We start from the raw sequence: 15,803 nt of genomic DNA, 5'->3' as shown, positions 1-15,803 counted from the left end.
CAACATTTTTATGAAATCCTGAAGCGAAAAGGAATGAAAAGCTTAACTGAAGATTGACATTTTTAGTATATGATTTAATTGGAGATATTTTTGATTAAGTGCTAATTTAAAGTAGCTTTTTTCAAAACCGCCAGTTGGTTCGACGATTTTGTTTGTTTGTTTTTTTTTTAAAGGAGTGGGTCTCATGTGAGACCGTCTCACGGATTTTAATCTGTGAGACGGGTCAACCCTACCCATATTCACAATAAAAAGTTATACTCTAAAATAAAAAGTAATATTTTTTCATGGATGACCCAAATAAGAGACTCGTCTCACAAATACTATCCGTGAGACCGTCTCACACAAATTTTTGCCTTTTTTAAAAAATACTTCACATCTTGCGTATAATTTAAAATTTTAATTGATACCCTTATATTTTTGAATGTATTTATATTGTTCAAAAATAATAAATGCGCAGAGAAAAAAAGCATGTATTATTTGACAATGCGTTGCTGTCTCGATTGCTTGCAGCGTAAGCAAAAAAACACTAATGAGCGTAAAACATGCTGCAAGTACTAGTTGTACGGTCAATTCATCATCATTAGTCGAGGGCATGGGCAATGTTTTTTTTATAATCGAAATATGAACAAATTAGTCTATTTTAAAATAATTATTTAACTATCAAACGTTCAAGTTAAACACTTTTATATTATATAAAATAATATATTTAAATTTTACAAATCTTAATTTATATAAAAATAATAATAATAAATTATCAAAATTTAAAATATGAATAATATATTTCATACAAAATTAATTTGTGCATTTGATAATGATCCCACGGCATCTCGAGGACCATCCCATAAAATATAGCATGCATGGTAGGCTAATTTTGTCGTAAAGATGTATATATATAAATTAAAAAAAGGCCCTAATGAAAAACATATTATTATTATTATTATTACATTTTCATATAATTATTATTATTACATTTTCATATAATTATTATTATTCACGAGTGTGTCAGAATCCTGAGGTATCTTTTTGTTTTGAAGGACACATTGCTCCACAAAGTGGTTGCTTGAAAAGCTCCCCACTCTCCCATCACTACATTCCGATTTTATTTTATTTTTTTTTACTTTATTTCAAGATTCCGATTACCAATACTGATCTTTTGATTATTGTATCGTACGATTTGTTGACCCATTGATGTAATGTAATATACAGACATTTTTTAAGGATCAATGAGCCAATATTTGTTTGTTTATTTATTTATTTTGATGTTGAAAATTGAAACAAAATGTAGTTCCCATTTTAGCTGTTTCGGTGAAATTCTTGTCATTATTAATTGAACCATTTAGTACGTGATGTAATTTTATATTACTACTGGTCCTGAAATATTTTACATGTTGGATTTGTAAAGTACTTTTCATCAGTTCAAAGCCGGACATTTTTGTCTCCTAATGCGGACGTTCACGAGGTGGTCTCTCCGTAGCTATGTTTCTGTCGAAGACATGTACAGAGAAAAAAGGGGTGTATTTTAATTTAAATTTAATTAAATGTATTGATTTCTGTATGAGATGTAATTACGTTAGTATAATTTTTCTAAATATTATTTTCAGCTATTTTTTTAAAAAATTTCTTTTGTGGTTAAAATAATCATTTTAATCTATCATTACTGATGATAGATTATTTTATAAGAAATTACATTAAATGGAAAAACTAAAGTGTGATTAAAAAATTTTGGAGTATAAATATAAATTTTCAATTTAAAAATATGAATTAAGAGAGTTCTTAAGAGGAAAAAATGATTTGGAATCCTATTAAATTTCAGATAAAAATGATATTGTATTTTAATAAGAGAATATAATTTTTTTAAGCAAAAATTTGTGTGAGACGGTCTCACGGATCATATTTTGCGATATGAATATCTTATTTTGGTCATCCATGAAAAAATATTATTTTTTATGTTAAGAGTATTACTTTTTATTGTGAATATCTATAGAATTAACATGTCTCATAGTTAAAGATTCGTGAGAGTGTCTCACAATACATTACTTTTTTTTTAATACCGATTCAAGTACGATGGTGCTTGTAAGAAATAAATTTTAAGACAAATATCAAATTGGTCCCTCCGCCCTCCGGTCGTCTCTTTGGCAGTACAAGATTTATTTACTTTCTTACTCTTTTAGACTGTGTTTTTTTTGTAGCAGCTTTTGTACAAAATGGAAACAACCTAGATTCTAACCCCTAATCCCTGTTATTTATTTTTACTACCATCTCAATTGTTTTCGAACACATACCCTACTCTATGTTTGCAAATCCTCGTTCTTGAATTAAGCTGAAAGAGGAAAATATGGGAAGAGCGACGCGGTGGTTTAAATCCCTGTTCGGGATAAAAATCAAAGAAAAAGAAACGAAGGAGTATTCCGGTGGTGACCGTAAAGACGGGAACCGATGGATCTCTGGCCATTCCGGCTGTGGCGACGGTGTTTTATGCAACAATCCCACTACCATTCCTCCCAATATTACTCCCGCGGAGGCGGCGTGGCTGAGGTCTTTCTATTCCGAGTCCGACAATGAGCAAAGCAAGCATGCGATAGCGGTGGCCGCAGCTTCGGCGGCAGCTGCTGACGCAGCTGTAGCCGCCGCGCAGGCGGCGGTTGCGGTGGTACGTCTAACCAATCAGGGAAGAGGGAATGCAGTGGTTGGTGGCGGCAGGGAAAGGTCCGCCGCTGTCAAGATTCAGAAACTTTTCCGTGGATACCTGGTACGTGTTGTAATTAAAATTGATTTTAACAAGGAAAAAAAAAACAAGATGTATAGTTAGTTTCGTATCGTGACATGAAACATATTGCGTTTGAAATGCATACAGGCCCGAAAAGCCCTTCGGGCTTTGAAGGGGCTGGTAAAAATTCAAGCTTTGGTGAGAGGATATTTGGTACGTAGACAAGCAATGGCCACACTTTATAGCATGCAAGCCCTTATAAGAGCGCAAGCCAGTGTTCGGGCCTGGAAAACAAGACGCTTCATCGACAATCAAGAGACATCTGCTTCTTTTGAGGCCCGAAAACCCCTGGTGAGTTGTAAAAAACTTTAGAATGTAGTTCACGAGTTATTTCATAAGTTATGTTAATATTCTGTTATGGGTTTAAAATTTTAGGAAAAATCCAATGATGCAAGAAATGAGCATCCAATGGCATTGCATAGCCGGAGGCTTTCTGCATCATTTGAAAATGCCATCCAAATATTCGACGAAAGCCCGAAAATCGTGGAAGTGGACACGGGTTGCCGGACAAAATCAAGGTCCCGGAGAGGCCACGACACATGGATATCAGATCCCGCCGAGGACTCAACTGGAAAGGCGGTTTCTTCTCCATTTCCGAATCAAATTCCGGCACGGATATTGATACCCGATGGCCGAGATTGCCCCAATAAAGAATGGGCCATAACAGGGGAAGAATGGCATTTCTCCACTGCCCAAAGCACGCCAAGATTCTCCAGTTCCTGTAGGTGCAATGCAACCTCGACACCGGTAAAGAGTTTTTGTGTGGAGAACTATTTCAGCCCGAATTACATGGCGAATACACAATCATTCAGCGCAAAACTGAGGTCCCAAAGTGCTCCAAAACAGAGGCCTGAGACAGGCCCGAAGAGGAGGCTTTCACTCCATGAGACAATGGAATCAAGAAACAGCTTGAGTGGGGCCCGAATGCAAAGGTCATGCTCACAAGTTCAACAAACCATTAATTTCAAGAATGTTGTGTTAGGAAATCTGGTTAGGTCATCCGAATTTGTTCGGGAAAATTTCGTCCAAGAAAAGACTTGTCCCAAACGAGAAAATGGTTTGTAGACTATAAATATTACATGTTTGAAAGACGTTACATTGCCCATTCTGTTGGGGGCCCATTTCTACCAATTTGAATTGCAAGGTAGACTGGTTGGTTGGCTTAGGCAAAATAACTTTCTACGTGTGCCAGTTACTAGTTAGCTTCGTATCCTTGAAACATTGTTTGAGATGCCAAATTCTTCTTTGTCATTTTTTATACATGATTTACATTTTTGCATAGGTCCAATTAATATTGATGAAGTGGGGGACCAATCATGTCTAATCCCAACAGAAAACTCTGGAAATAATTAAGGATATCTAACATACATAATGAATTTGTTCGAAAAAAGGACAAATTCAGCTCATTATCTGAGATACATGTGGATGTTATTTGTTGTCCACTTTTTTTGTTTGGTAAAGCATACATGAACATTAAAATCATGATTTTTTTCTTTTATTTGAAACGAAAAAAATCATGTAACATAAAATAAACAGCATACATTGCTCCTTCGTCGAGCCGTCGAGGCACTCGCTAAACAAGCATATTGTATGCTACCTGATTTTTTATATGATGGCTTTAAGATCATTCCACTTACATATATCGTATCCCAAGATTTATCAAATAACAAGCCTAAAAAAAATGATCACGATCTTAAAATGGAATCAGTAGACGATTGTGTCGGTTTTAGAAGATGCAAACATATATGCTGGCACTTATACTCTGAAGTCTGAACAGCATTATGGATCATTGATCATCTGAGAAAATTTACCGGAGGCTCCAAGCTGCCAACCAAAATGCTAAGATCAATGTCTCTGTCTTCGAATTTCTCGATAAATGGATGAGTCTGTGGGTGTACCAAAACCATGGTTAGTTAAATTGCTCACAAAAAAACTGTGTTTACCTAAAGATATCGGTGATGAACTGCAGATGGTATATTGATGAACTAACCAGTAGTTCTAAAGACGAAGCTCTGTTTTTAGGATCCTTCTGTATGCTGCAGACAAAGAATGCAAATGACACGATAATTTGAAGAAAAATAACCCTGGGTTTCTAGAGAATGAAAAACGCAAAGGAAATTTTCTGTCCAGCTATGTTATACCTTGTGTCGACTGTTCTCTTTAAGTCTTTATATGATTCATTCATTCCACATTCTGACAAGGTTATTCTTTAAGATGGTTCAAGACTTGGATGGAAATCAGGGGACGATGCATTACAACTAGTTATTCAAAATACCCCGTACCTTACCACTTTCTTTCATCAAACATCACTTCTTATCTGATAGGTTCTCATCAGTTAATTGAGAAGATTCTGAGAACAGGATTTACTCCATTTGCAAGAAAGAAAGGTAAAAAGAAACTTTGATAACTGCAGAATGGGGCTTTTAAAGTTAGAGAAGAATTTCAGGAAATAGATCTTCGTGACCATATGAAGCTGATTAGATGCCTAGATCCTTACCAGGCTGAGATAAATGAACAGAACTCTGGAGAAAATTGATCTGGCGGAGCTGCAGGCGGTGGACTTCCAACAATAGATTGCAAAAGCTCATAGAAGCTTGGGCCACTTTGTTGATCTTCGGATTTTGTGTAAGGAAATCGTCCAATAGCACACTCAAGGATCACCAAGCCTAGACTCCAGATATCACTTTTATTGTCATACGTGCTTCCACTGATTCTTTCAGGCTAAGAGAGGTAGAGAAAAAAGCTCCATCAGTTTTTTATGAAATATTTGCTTTGTTGCATTATTATGACACTAGATGACAAATGATCCAAGAAAATGTCATAAAGAAACGAAGATGAATAATCATTTATATACGATACTGAAGTTTGTCAATTTTACTCACTGCCATGTAATTGTAAGTCCCGACAAATGTGTCACGTTGTCCCATAGAGGTTGCCAGCACTGCACTAACTCCAAAATCTGTAATTTTTACTTCTCCTTTGTGATTCACTAGCAGGTTTGATGGTTTAATGTCTCTATGTATAACATGTCTCTCGTGGTGCAAGTAAACCAGACCTTGCAACACCTGAATTTAGGTATGATATATTATAGGCTAGGAAGTCAAAACGAGAGGTTTGAATTTGTTAAATATGATAGTAAGATACTGGCTAACCTGTTTGCAGACAACAGCAAGATAAGGTTCAAGAATTGTCTTCACTTGTCTAATTATATTAACCAAAGATCCACGGTCCATATATTCAAAGACAAGAGATATAGCTCCATTATGATAGAAAGAGTGATAGCAAACTACAACATGAGGACATTGTGATGCTTGGTTTATTTTGAGCTCCTGGACAATTTGTTTACGGATCTCCTCCTGTATATTCATCTGGATAACCTGCAACACCAACTTATCCCTTAAACATCACGAAATCAAACTGGTGCTACTGAAAGAACCTGATCTCGGGTGGTGGCAATTCTGCTTTCCTTGCTCTGACCTTCAATGCAAACAATGTTCCGACCCATTTATGAAGAACAAGCTGAACTACACCACCGCTTCCTTTGCCAATGACTTTGATTGTCTCAAGATCTTCCAGTGAGAATTGAAGATCAATCTCATTTGCCTCTAACGTCTATGCAAAAATTCAAGACAGAATATTGATGATCTGATTTTTAGAAATCGTGAAATTCCACAGATTGAAAATTAAATTTCTGTTGTGAAAAGGACAATAAAATTACATTGTTTTACGAACACAGTTAACCAAAATGTTGCTCTGCGTGGTATTAAAGTTGCAGCAATTCAAGTACTTGACTGAACATATAGTTGAGTGGAGTTACTCAAGGGATGAGAGCTTCTATGACTAACATGATGAAACCAGAGTAGATACTAATTCATGCAATGCGAGTGTTGAAAAATTGAAATGAAAAGAAACTATTGGCACAACCTCGATTTAAAGAAAAAGAGAAAATCCTTAACGAAAGTAAACATCCATCACAGATCAGATTAGAAAATGAGTGATCAGGAATGATTAGAATGCCCTGATTATCTAGACTTTCTTTCCCATAAATAATTGGAAGAATTATAAGAAAATATTGAAAATTGTCAGCCAGGAAGAAACTGTTACTTGGATATGAGATCTGTGATTTTCGATTAACCTTATTAAATATCCGAACTTCTAAAACAAGGGTGGACAGTGAAGTGTTCTGATGTATAAAGTAGATTGCTGCTAGCTGAAGAAGACAAAAGCAGAAGTATTTATTCGACTAGTCCTTCGCACTCAGTCATCAATGTGAATAGGTTCTACGAGGTCTTCCGTCTACCATTACAAACCGGAGCCCAATAAATCTATTATACCAATAAACTGAAGATTCTGAATTAAAAAAAAAGTAGTTATGAATCCTATGAGCATCTTTCAAAAGCAATATTCTTCAAAGCAAAGCCGAATTTTCTTGAAAAAAATCTTAACGCTCACTATATTGTATATGATTGAAACCATTCAGCAGATTGTATCAAACGCATTTAGTTCCATGAAAGTTTTCTAATTCCGCAGTTGAGATTCCATTTTTTCCACAAAAAGTAGACGGAGAATTATACACACGTGCACATGCTAAAGAAACAGAAAACGGGCCTGGATTGAACAAAGCACCGCAATTACACTGAATCAAAGCAATATTCAGCAAATGATTTAAAAAAGCAGACCTAACAAATAAATGATGCCATAAACGTACCAGCGATTCATTCTCATCAGAAATCAATCGCAGCCCTTTCAGATTCAACAGCAAATTTCCATCATGAAATGTTCCACTCGCCGTCCTTCATTTCAATTAAAAAAAACATGAATCAGCATCAATTCAATTTAAAATTCGAAAATTATAAAAATCTCACAGGAAGCTGGAGATTGGGGAATCTTGAGGTGGCACTGAGAGCTTGAGTTCTTTGACAGGTATCTTGATCTTCATGATGGTTTTCCGACCGCTTTCTTACGGTGGTGTTTTGCAACGACAGGTAGTGGAACTTATGTTTGTGCCCAATGGGGAGTGACTTCCGAGTGGGGGAGAAATTTAAATGGAAATAGCCGCCAACTCATATCCATCTCAAACATGACCCGGATCCGTCACACCCAGATATGTACCCGTCGGGTTAAACCAGCTTACCCTATAATTAACGCACTGCATATATTGATATATAATAATAAAAAAATTGAATACTTTTATGAATTTAATTGAATTTTGCTGATTACACGACGAAAAGGGAGTGATTATAGCTATGAGTGGTATATCGTACCGTACCGTATCAAATATCTTATATCGTATATCGTATCGAAAATTACGATATAAGAAAATTCATACCAATATCGTACCGAAAATTTCGGTATACCGAAAAGTATAAAACGGTATATACCGATACCGTACCGAAATTTATTGTTTTAAAATATTAAATATTTTAAAATTTTTGTATATTTTTTCGGTATTCCGATATATACCGAAATTTTCAAGTTGCATACCGTTACCGTACCGAAAAATTCGGTATTGTTACCATACCGTACCGAAATCTTCGGGATACCGAAAATTCAGTAAACTCGGTATTTTTCGGTAGGATAATCTCGATATACCGTACAATTCGTTATTTTTTCCCACCCTTAATTATAGCTAATACGATTACTAAAAGCATCTATTCAAAAAAAAAAAAGATTACTAAAAGCAACTAGGGATACTTTAGTTATGGATTCCGCTTGAAGTTTTGTAAATATTAAGATTGTTGATTTCAAGAGATTTTTTGTTTAGTCTTTAATTGAAAAATTGATACTTCCAAAAGCATATCTATTTGACATTGATTTGAACTTGACTTGATCACAAGTTTGGAAGGGAGATTGAAGAACAGTGCGTGCAGTGTTTTTATTGTCTTTTTATTTTATAAATGTGGATTGTGGGGACTGGGGAACAGACATGCCTCTAAATCAATGTCCAAACGAAGCTGCGACTCGAGGTGCTTTGTCTTAACCCCATTTCATAAAACCTTCTCAAGTCCGCTCCCTGCTGACACGGAGTGCACGGCACACCTTACTGTCCTTTCTCCCTCACTCGAGCTTCAAGACATACCCTTAACTTTCTGAGAATTGAACCGTTGGAGAAGGAAGAGGATCGTTGCAATAGCAAATGACAGCAAAAGGGAGGGTGCTGAAGTATTAAGTAGTTGAGATTCTTGAAAGGGAGTTGACTCGTGGAATTCACATTTCAGCCATCCCTGACAATCTTCGTGTCGTACAAAATTTCGGTTCTCTGAGCAAGAATAGCTCACAAGATATCATCGGCCTGATGGCTGGAACGGCTAGATGAAAATCCAAACTAGCCTGCCTAAAGGGAACTGACTCGTGGAACTTATATGCAGGTATGACAGAATCAGTGGGGCGACCAAACAACTTCATTTGTCTTTGTAATACCTGGGAGACCGAGGGCTAGGCGTGATTTATAGCAAAAGAATTTAATTTATGGAATCATCAGGAGCTGTGACCCTTGCATATTTTAACTTACAGCTCACCATATCAGGTTTGGCGACCAAAGAACTTCATTTGTCGTTGTGATGTGAATTCATTGCTAATAACTAAAAATTATTCATGGAAGTCATATCGACATTGATATAACATGAAATATAAAATACAAAAAAAAAAAAAAAAAAAAAAAAAAAAAAAAAAAAGAAGAAGAAGAATGCACAACGCCAAATGTCTGTATGATTGAAGTCATTGGGAAAACCAGTCAGAAATACATAATTTGACTCATGAACATAAGAACGATTTTAGAAAATAGAATAGGCAAAGACCGTGCTATTTGATTCAGAAACACGGATAATACAAGAAAACTTGCCAAACATCAAACTGCTTTTGTCATGTCCAAGAATCCAGTACTTCAAACACTGTATAAACGATGTCCCTGCAAAATATTACAAAACCAGAAACTCAGAAAAAAGGCACTGCGGATGCCAATATATTATATTAATAGACGATTAAACATGAACGAAAAGCAAAATGGAGAACGCCTACCAAATAATTAAAGACCCTGCTCAATAAGATAATCACCAATCTTTTCCACAACCATGTTGCATTGACCTGGAGTCATCGGTTCATCATAGATGCCGATGATTAAGGCCTGACCGGTCTTCTTGACTGTAATACCTCCAGCTCCCTGCAATGAATCAACGCGTTCTTTAAAGAAATGAATGCAACTAAAATTAATGTGGTGCCAAAGGCAAATCTTAAAAAGCTACATCAACTTGTGATTGTTTAGTAACAGAAAATCATTCAATGGAAGATTGCACCGCTCTGCCAAATTCTTTCCGGCACCCAAAGGCAGGAAAAAAATCCAAAAATAGGAAATTATTAAGGCCTTGTCCCATGACATTTTACAAACCTATAAAACCAAACTCTTGTGCTAAAAACGACGACATGGTCCATACACATTTTCAAGTCTTCATTGCGACCTAAAATTTCTGTGAGAATTTCATAATGAAATTGGTTTTTCCTTCAACTGGTGCCGAATAAAATTACTAGAGTTTAAATACAACCATCGGAATTTACTTACAGTTCATTCAATAAAATTTTGAACAAATGCTTCCACATCAGAAATACTACATCATGTATTTCCACCGCTCAGGACTCGGGAGACAAGCATTAACAAGCTCACAGCAGATATGTTTGAATATAAATGCGTTACCTTCTTCCCTCGAATGACAGCTCCGGGCTCACCTTGAATAACCATGTACTTCGTTCCACCAAGGAATAATCCAGTAGGAGCTAGTGTACCAGGACTTTCAAAGTCCTTGATGATATCAGAAATCTCCTCAACTTTAAACTACATTAGAATTGATTTAAAATATTAATAAATTATAATAATCCAACATCAACAAATCAGATGCCTTGGATCTCGAAACTTTTAACAATGAAATATCTTATAACGAACTGTCGCTCTCGCTTTCCTACAAAGCGTAAGATCAGAAATGATGATATCGGCACTTCGAAATCGTCAAACAACGTCAATTATAGTCATGGAAATGGACTGAAGTGTATTTTGATGCCAATATGCATTCAAAACAGTACAGCTAGCATAATCGAATAAAAAGTTCCCCCAAAAGATCCAACTGTAAAGAGCGGAGCATATAATTGGCCCTCAACTGAAAAAAGTCAAAGAATTTCAGTTTGCCACAAAATTAATTATCTATCCCCCTCGTCGCACTGAGTTTCTGGATCGACTGCTGCCCCACATTCAAATAATAATAATAATCCAACAATAACCGGTAATCACAAGTTCAATCAAGAAACAGTCAGAAAACAAAAGCCCAGTCCACGTGGGGATCGAACCACTCGACGCCGAGAGGCATAATACACCAAAACCCAACTAAATCAAAACCTACACAATCAGCAACAAGCAAACAGATTTCCTCAGCTACGCTCAAAAGGTGCAAAATCACAAGTACACATCCGTGACAGTTATAGATCCGAAGGTAGACCGAGAATAGAGCAGCACAACCTGAGGGAAATCGGAGCTCTGGGCCCAAACGCTGCCGTCGATGCCAAGAATAGCGGTGGAGGCGAGGTGGCAGCCGTCGATGTCGGCCATCAAATGATCATCTATGTACGATTGCCACGACATGTTGCAATAATTCGAATAAGCTGAGAATGAGTTTGAATGGGAGGGATCGTGAAATCAACGGAGATGTGAGGAATGGTCTATTATATAGTAGTTATTATCATATATAATATATAATATATATTTATTTTTTTTGTATGCTGTCCCAATCATATTCCATTCCGCCATTAAGTCATTATTTTATTTATTTATTTATATATATCTATACAAGGAACTTTTTCCCTAATCTGTTGCGGATATTCTCTAATTTTATTTTGGTTTTGCTCCTTAAAAAAAATAAAATGTAAGAAGTGAAAATCATACTAGAAATAACCATTTTAATATTGATTTAAGAACCACAAGTATATCCTATTCGATTATATCTATTATTTTTAAAGTTCTAGACAATGAAAACTCATATTTATTTTAATTGACAAATTGCACCTAAGATTTGAAAATTACCCTAATATTCGCCTTTTCAACATGATGTCTCGATTTACGAATGCGTTTTGGACGAAAGAAAACATATGTACGTACTTAGATTGAAATATACTGTCCGATTATATTGATGTACGGAGATATCCAATGGTAACTCTTGGTTCAGTGGCCAACAATATAATATGATTAATAAATCAATATATATATATACAATTTTAAAAAAGTAATCATTAAGTTGATCACAAATAATTGTCTTATACTTAATTTTTTTGAGTTTTTATTATATTTTTAAATTGTTATAAAATAATTTTATTATCAATTATTATAAATATTTCTCTCTATATAGATTAGCGTAGACGCTCACACTTGACCAAAGAAATCACCGTCCCTAAGATGATATCGATGTTGCGTTTGAATTTATAGATATTAAATTTATGAATTTTAAACATTTTTAAAAAAAATTTATATCATAAACTTCAAATTCAATTATAACATATTTATAAAATATATTTGACATTAATTAATATAAAGTTCAACTTCATTCAATATCATTTGAAGTATTTCATACTTGTATTGCCAATATCTAAATAAATATAATTATTAATTTAAAATTTGATTTATTATTTTATTATAATCAATTATATTATAATCTAACCACCTGAGTTTTTGTATAAAAGAAATTGGTATTACAACCCAAAATACCATTATTATTATATGAGAAAGATGTCGATAAATTTTGGAACAGTATCAAAACCACTCAGAAATACATAAATTACTCGCATAAAGCCACAACTTTCCCCACCACAATGTAAAGACGTTGCTGTTGATATCAGGCACGGAGATTATAATTTCCCAAATACCAAACTGCTTTCGCCATGACCAAGGACAAGAATCAACGATATAAAAACTGAATAAAAGCTTCCCTACAAAACATTCCAAATGCAGAAAACAAGTTTGAATAGTGTGGAGTATAAAAGATTAAGAGACAACACAAGATTAATGAAAATGGAAACGCCAAAAGGAGAATGCTCACCAAACAATTAAAGACCCATTTCGATAAGATAATCACCAATCTTCTCAACAACCATGTTGCACTGGCCTGGAGTCATGGGTTCATCATAGATGCCAATGATCAAGGCTTGGCTGGTCTTTTTGACAGTAACACCACCAGCTCCCTGCATCATATATTAACACATTCGTTCAAAATTAAGTACATTCAATGGCAACATGTCAAAAGCCACCTTCAGTTCATGGAGATATAGTTTTCAAAAGAATCATGTTCCATCTACGAGTAAAATGTGCACCACCAGCACATTTTCTTTTCTTCCCGAAAAAATCCCAAAAGTAATAGGGCGATATTACGGACATGTGGTCTCATCCTTCATTTAACTACAATCTCAAATATTGTTGACCAAACTCATCCATACAACCTTTGAAACACAAGTGCGGTGTGCCAAGTGAAAACCACTTTTAAATATTAAAATTTCAATTAAAAATATAATTTAAATGAATTTCAATGGTTTGGTCTAACACAAAATAGAAAGGAATGCTTGCATTAACATATTCTTTATCAATTTGTTCCTTATTTTCTTACTTCCTTTAATAATCAAATATTTTGAATTGAAATTTATTTTGCTAAAGAATACAGCTCGAGGACTTAAGTTTCCTTTACTATCCTAATCTCAATTCGAAATTCAAACCAACTTCAAGACTCGTGAAAAAAATACAGATAACCTTGCAAACAAGTGAATTTGAGTAGGAAATGATTACCTTCTTTCCTCGAATGACAGCCCCGGGCTCACCTTGTATAACCATGTACTTGGTGCCCCCAAGGTGTAACCCAGTAGGAGCTAATGTGCCCGGGGTTTCAAAGTCAGTTGTGATACCATTTATCTCCTCAGGCTTAAGCTGCATCGACATTAATTTCACATTAGAAAACCAATGAATTAACAATAAATTACTAGATTGACAACACAAATTAGATAGCACGCTCATACAAAATTTGCTGCAGCTGCAAATACCAAGTATCAATGGCCATCCTCTTTTCCTATTGGTAATCATTTTCTATTTCTAGTACACTGGATCAGTTTATTGAAAAATGAAATCTTGGATGTTGACGTAGCCACTACAAAAAATTGCTTACGATGATCTAAAAGATGAGCACTTTAACCAACGACATCGGGTTTGTACTGAAATTAACTGCATGAAGTATGCTTTGAAGTGGCTAACACGTGCTATTATCATCGAGGTTCCCGCATGGCCGCATTGCAGCTGATCAATTTTACCCGTGAGCAGATCGGATGCGCGCTGGGTTTGGTAGCTGCCTCTAAAGTGATATTAAAATTTTAGGTGTAATTTGTCCAATGTAAAAAATTAAAAAATAATAATAAAAAACGGAGATAGCGATCATGGTATCCAGAGTAGCCAAATCAACTCTTTTATTATGCCAAGATTTCCTTAGTAAAAATTTCTGTTGGGAGTTGAGATTTGGATGGAAAAGAAACGAAAGAAAATTTAAAAGAAACGGATGTTTTGGAGATTTTAATGGAAGGGAAAAAAGGAAAATTTGTTCTAAATTTAGAAGAAAATTTTCCTTTCAAATAAGGGAGGAATGGAAGGAAAACTGAATCTTTTCTCCTCCCTTCCTTTCTTTTCTCTACCAACTCAACATCAAAACTAAGTCTGAATCAAAACACAACTAAACGGGATCCCAAAATTGTAAACTTCATTCAGTAGCTGGATCGAACGAATCGCACCGAGGGACCAACACAACAAAATCAAACAAGCAGCTGCCAGAAAACGGATCTCCCACGCCAAATCACGCAGGCATCAACCAGAATTTCAGATCCGAGACTCAAAAGAAGAAAAATGTTATAAAGCGGCGAGAAGAACTAAAAAACAAGAAAAACCTGAGGGAAATTGGTGCTCTGTGCCCAGACGGTGCCGTCGTGACCAACTATGGCGGCGGCGATGAGGTGGCAGCCGTCGATGTCCGCCATCAAGTGGTCGTCTATGTAAGATTGCCACGACATCTTCGTAGAGTTGCCCGACACTGAAGCGTTGAATGTGCTAATAATAAATAAATAGAGAAAAAAGAGAAAGTTGAGTAGCGTGAGATTAACGGGAACATAAAATAGTGGGGCGCTGCGCAGTTTATATAAATGATTGCGCCTCTCGTCTCGTACCTTCCTTTGTATGGGCTACACACTTTTTGAAGAACAATTTATACTTAATATTGATACTCATCACAAATTTAAGGTTCGATTTTTACAAGTGTCATTAGTCTAACGCAGGTTTCGGCGTAGTTCCTCCGACATATATTTGTCATTACACATTATTTCCTATATGATAATAGAAATCGATGTAGATAAAATATGTCGAGTGACTCTATTCATTTGCATGATTTAAGTCAAAATTTAGATTCCAGAGCGGTCATGTTGGTGGTGTTTACAGTTGATGGCGTAAATGAGTGTTTATCTGAATATGTTTATTTACACAAGGGATGAAGCCCAATCCCGTGACAGCCCAACTCTATGCCCGACAAACCAAAGCCCAAAATAATTTCATTTTGGGCAACTCTGTTTCGTGAGCATCGAGTCAAGTTCGAACATGTCGAGCTCAAATTATATATTTTCTTTTTCATAAATGTTATTTTGTTTGAGCTTTACTTAATAATATTTTTATCAACGACTGTGAAAAAAGTTCATGTCATTTAACCATCATGTCCAATACCGATCTCGAGCTTTTTGTGCTCTGAAAATCCGAATATGTAGAGCTCGAGTTAATGTAACTTAAAAATTTTCAAAACTTGAATGTTGAATTTTCAAAGTATGTAATTCGACACCTCTTGAATTTCACTTTAATTATTATTATCATCATTTAGGATACATGAGTTTCCGATAAAGATCCAAAGATAGCGTTGAACTTTGAATAAAGAAAGAGTGATGTTACATTTATATCCATTCTTATTTTCATCTGCAAGCCATACAAATAATTAAA

General features: G+C 35.3%; 4 protein-coding genes across 6 annotated transcripts; 1 reads left to right on the top strand and 3 right to left on the bottom strand.

Moving 5' to 3' along the window:
- Positions 1–2,100: 2,100 nt before the first annotated feature.
- On the top strand, positions 2,101–4,018 carry LOC140961675 (protein IQ-domain 26-like). The gene is made up of 3 exons (XM_073420335.1): positions 2,101–2,749; positions 2,855–3,058; positions 3,143–4,018. The coding sequence occupies exons 1-3, from the start codon at positions 2,336–2,338 to the stop codon at positions 3,830–3,832; spliced, it is 1,308 nt and encodes a 435-aa protein (XP_073276436.1). The 5' UTR covers positions 2,101–2,335; the 3' UTR covers positions 3,833–4,018.
- Positions 4,019–4,341: 323 nt separating this feature from the next.
- Positions 4,342–7,874, bottom strand: LOC140961783 (mitogen-activated protein kinase kinase 6-like). Its single transcript, XM_073420477.1, has 8 exons — positions 7,633–7,874; positions 7,476–7,560; positions 6,245–6,379; positions 5,920–6,144; positions 5,650–5,832; positions 5,265–5,488; positions 4,758–4,803; positions 4,342–4,653 (listed from the first exon to the last, which is right to left on the bottom strand). Exons 1-8 carry the CDS (start codon positions 7,704–7,706, stop codon positions 4,561–4,563), a joined length of 1,065 nt encoding a protein of 354 aa, XP_073276578.1. The 5' UTR covers positions 7,707–7,874; the 3' UTR covers positions 4,342–4,560.
- Positions 7,875–9,457: 1,583 nt separating this feature from the next.
- On the bottom strand, positions 9,458–11,468 carry LOC140961452 (profilin-3-like). 2 transcript variants are annotated; one of them, XM_073419971.1, is made up of 4 exons: positions 11,268–11,468; positions 10,455–10,592; positions 9,785–9,926; positions 9,458–9,714 (listed from the first exon to the last, which is right to left on the bottom strand). In XM_073419971.1, the coding sequence occupies exons 1-3, from the start codon at positions 11,388–11,390 to the stop codon at positions 9,792–9,794; spliced, it is 396 nt and encodes a 131-aa protein (XP_073276072.1). In that variant the 5' UTR covers positions 11,391–11,468; the 3' UTR covers positions 9,458–9,714; positions 9,785–9,791. The 2 variants fall into 2 exon arrangements, with proteins under 2 accessions (XP_073276072.1, XP_073276071.1); XM_073419970.1 differs by having other exon boundaries at positions 9,458–9,674.
- Positions 11,469–12,488: 1,020 nt separating this feature from the next.
- LOC140961451 (profilin-3-like) lies at positions 12,489–14,965 on the bottom strand. 2 transcript variants are annotated; one of them, XM_073419968.1, is made up of 4 exons: positions 14,714–14,965; positions 13,575–13,712; positions 12,838–12,979; positions 12,489–12,727 (listed from the first exon to the last, which is right to left on the bottom strand). In XM_073419968.1, exons 1-3 carry the CDS (start codon positions 14,834–14,836, stop codon positions 12,845–12,847), a joined length of 396 nt encoding a protein of 131 aa, XP_073276069.1. In that variant the 5' UTR covers positions 14,837–14,965; the 3' UTR covers positions 12,489–12,727; positions 12,838–12,844. The 2 variants fall into 2 exon arrangements, with proteins under 2 accessions (XP_073276069.1, XP_073276070.1); XM_073419969.1 differs by having other exon boundaries at positions 12,489–12,722.
- Positions 14,966–15,803: the final 838 nt, after the last annotated feature.

The sequence above is a fragment of the Primulina huaijiensis genome, chromosome 16 (assembly GCF_012295235.1).
Source record: "Primulina huaijiensis isolate GDHJ02 chromosome 16, ASM1229523v2, whole genome shotgun sequence".
Taxonomy (NCBI): Eukaryota; Viridiplantae; Streptophyta; class Magnoliopsida; order Lamiales; family Gesneriaceae; genus Primulina; species Primulina huaijiensis.
Note: the sequence above shows the minus strand (reverse complement) of the source record. Positions and strands in the feature narration are given on the sequence as shown.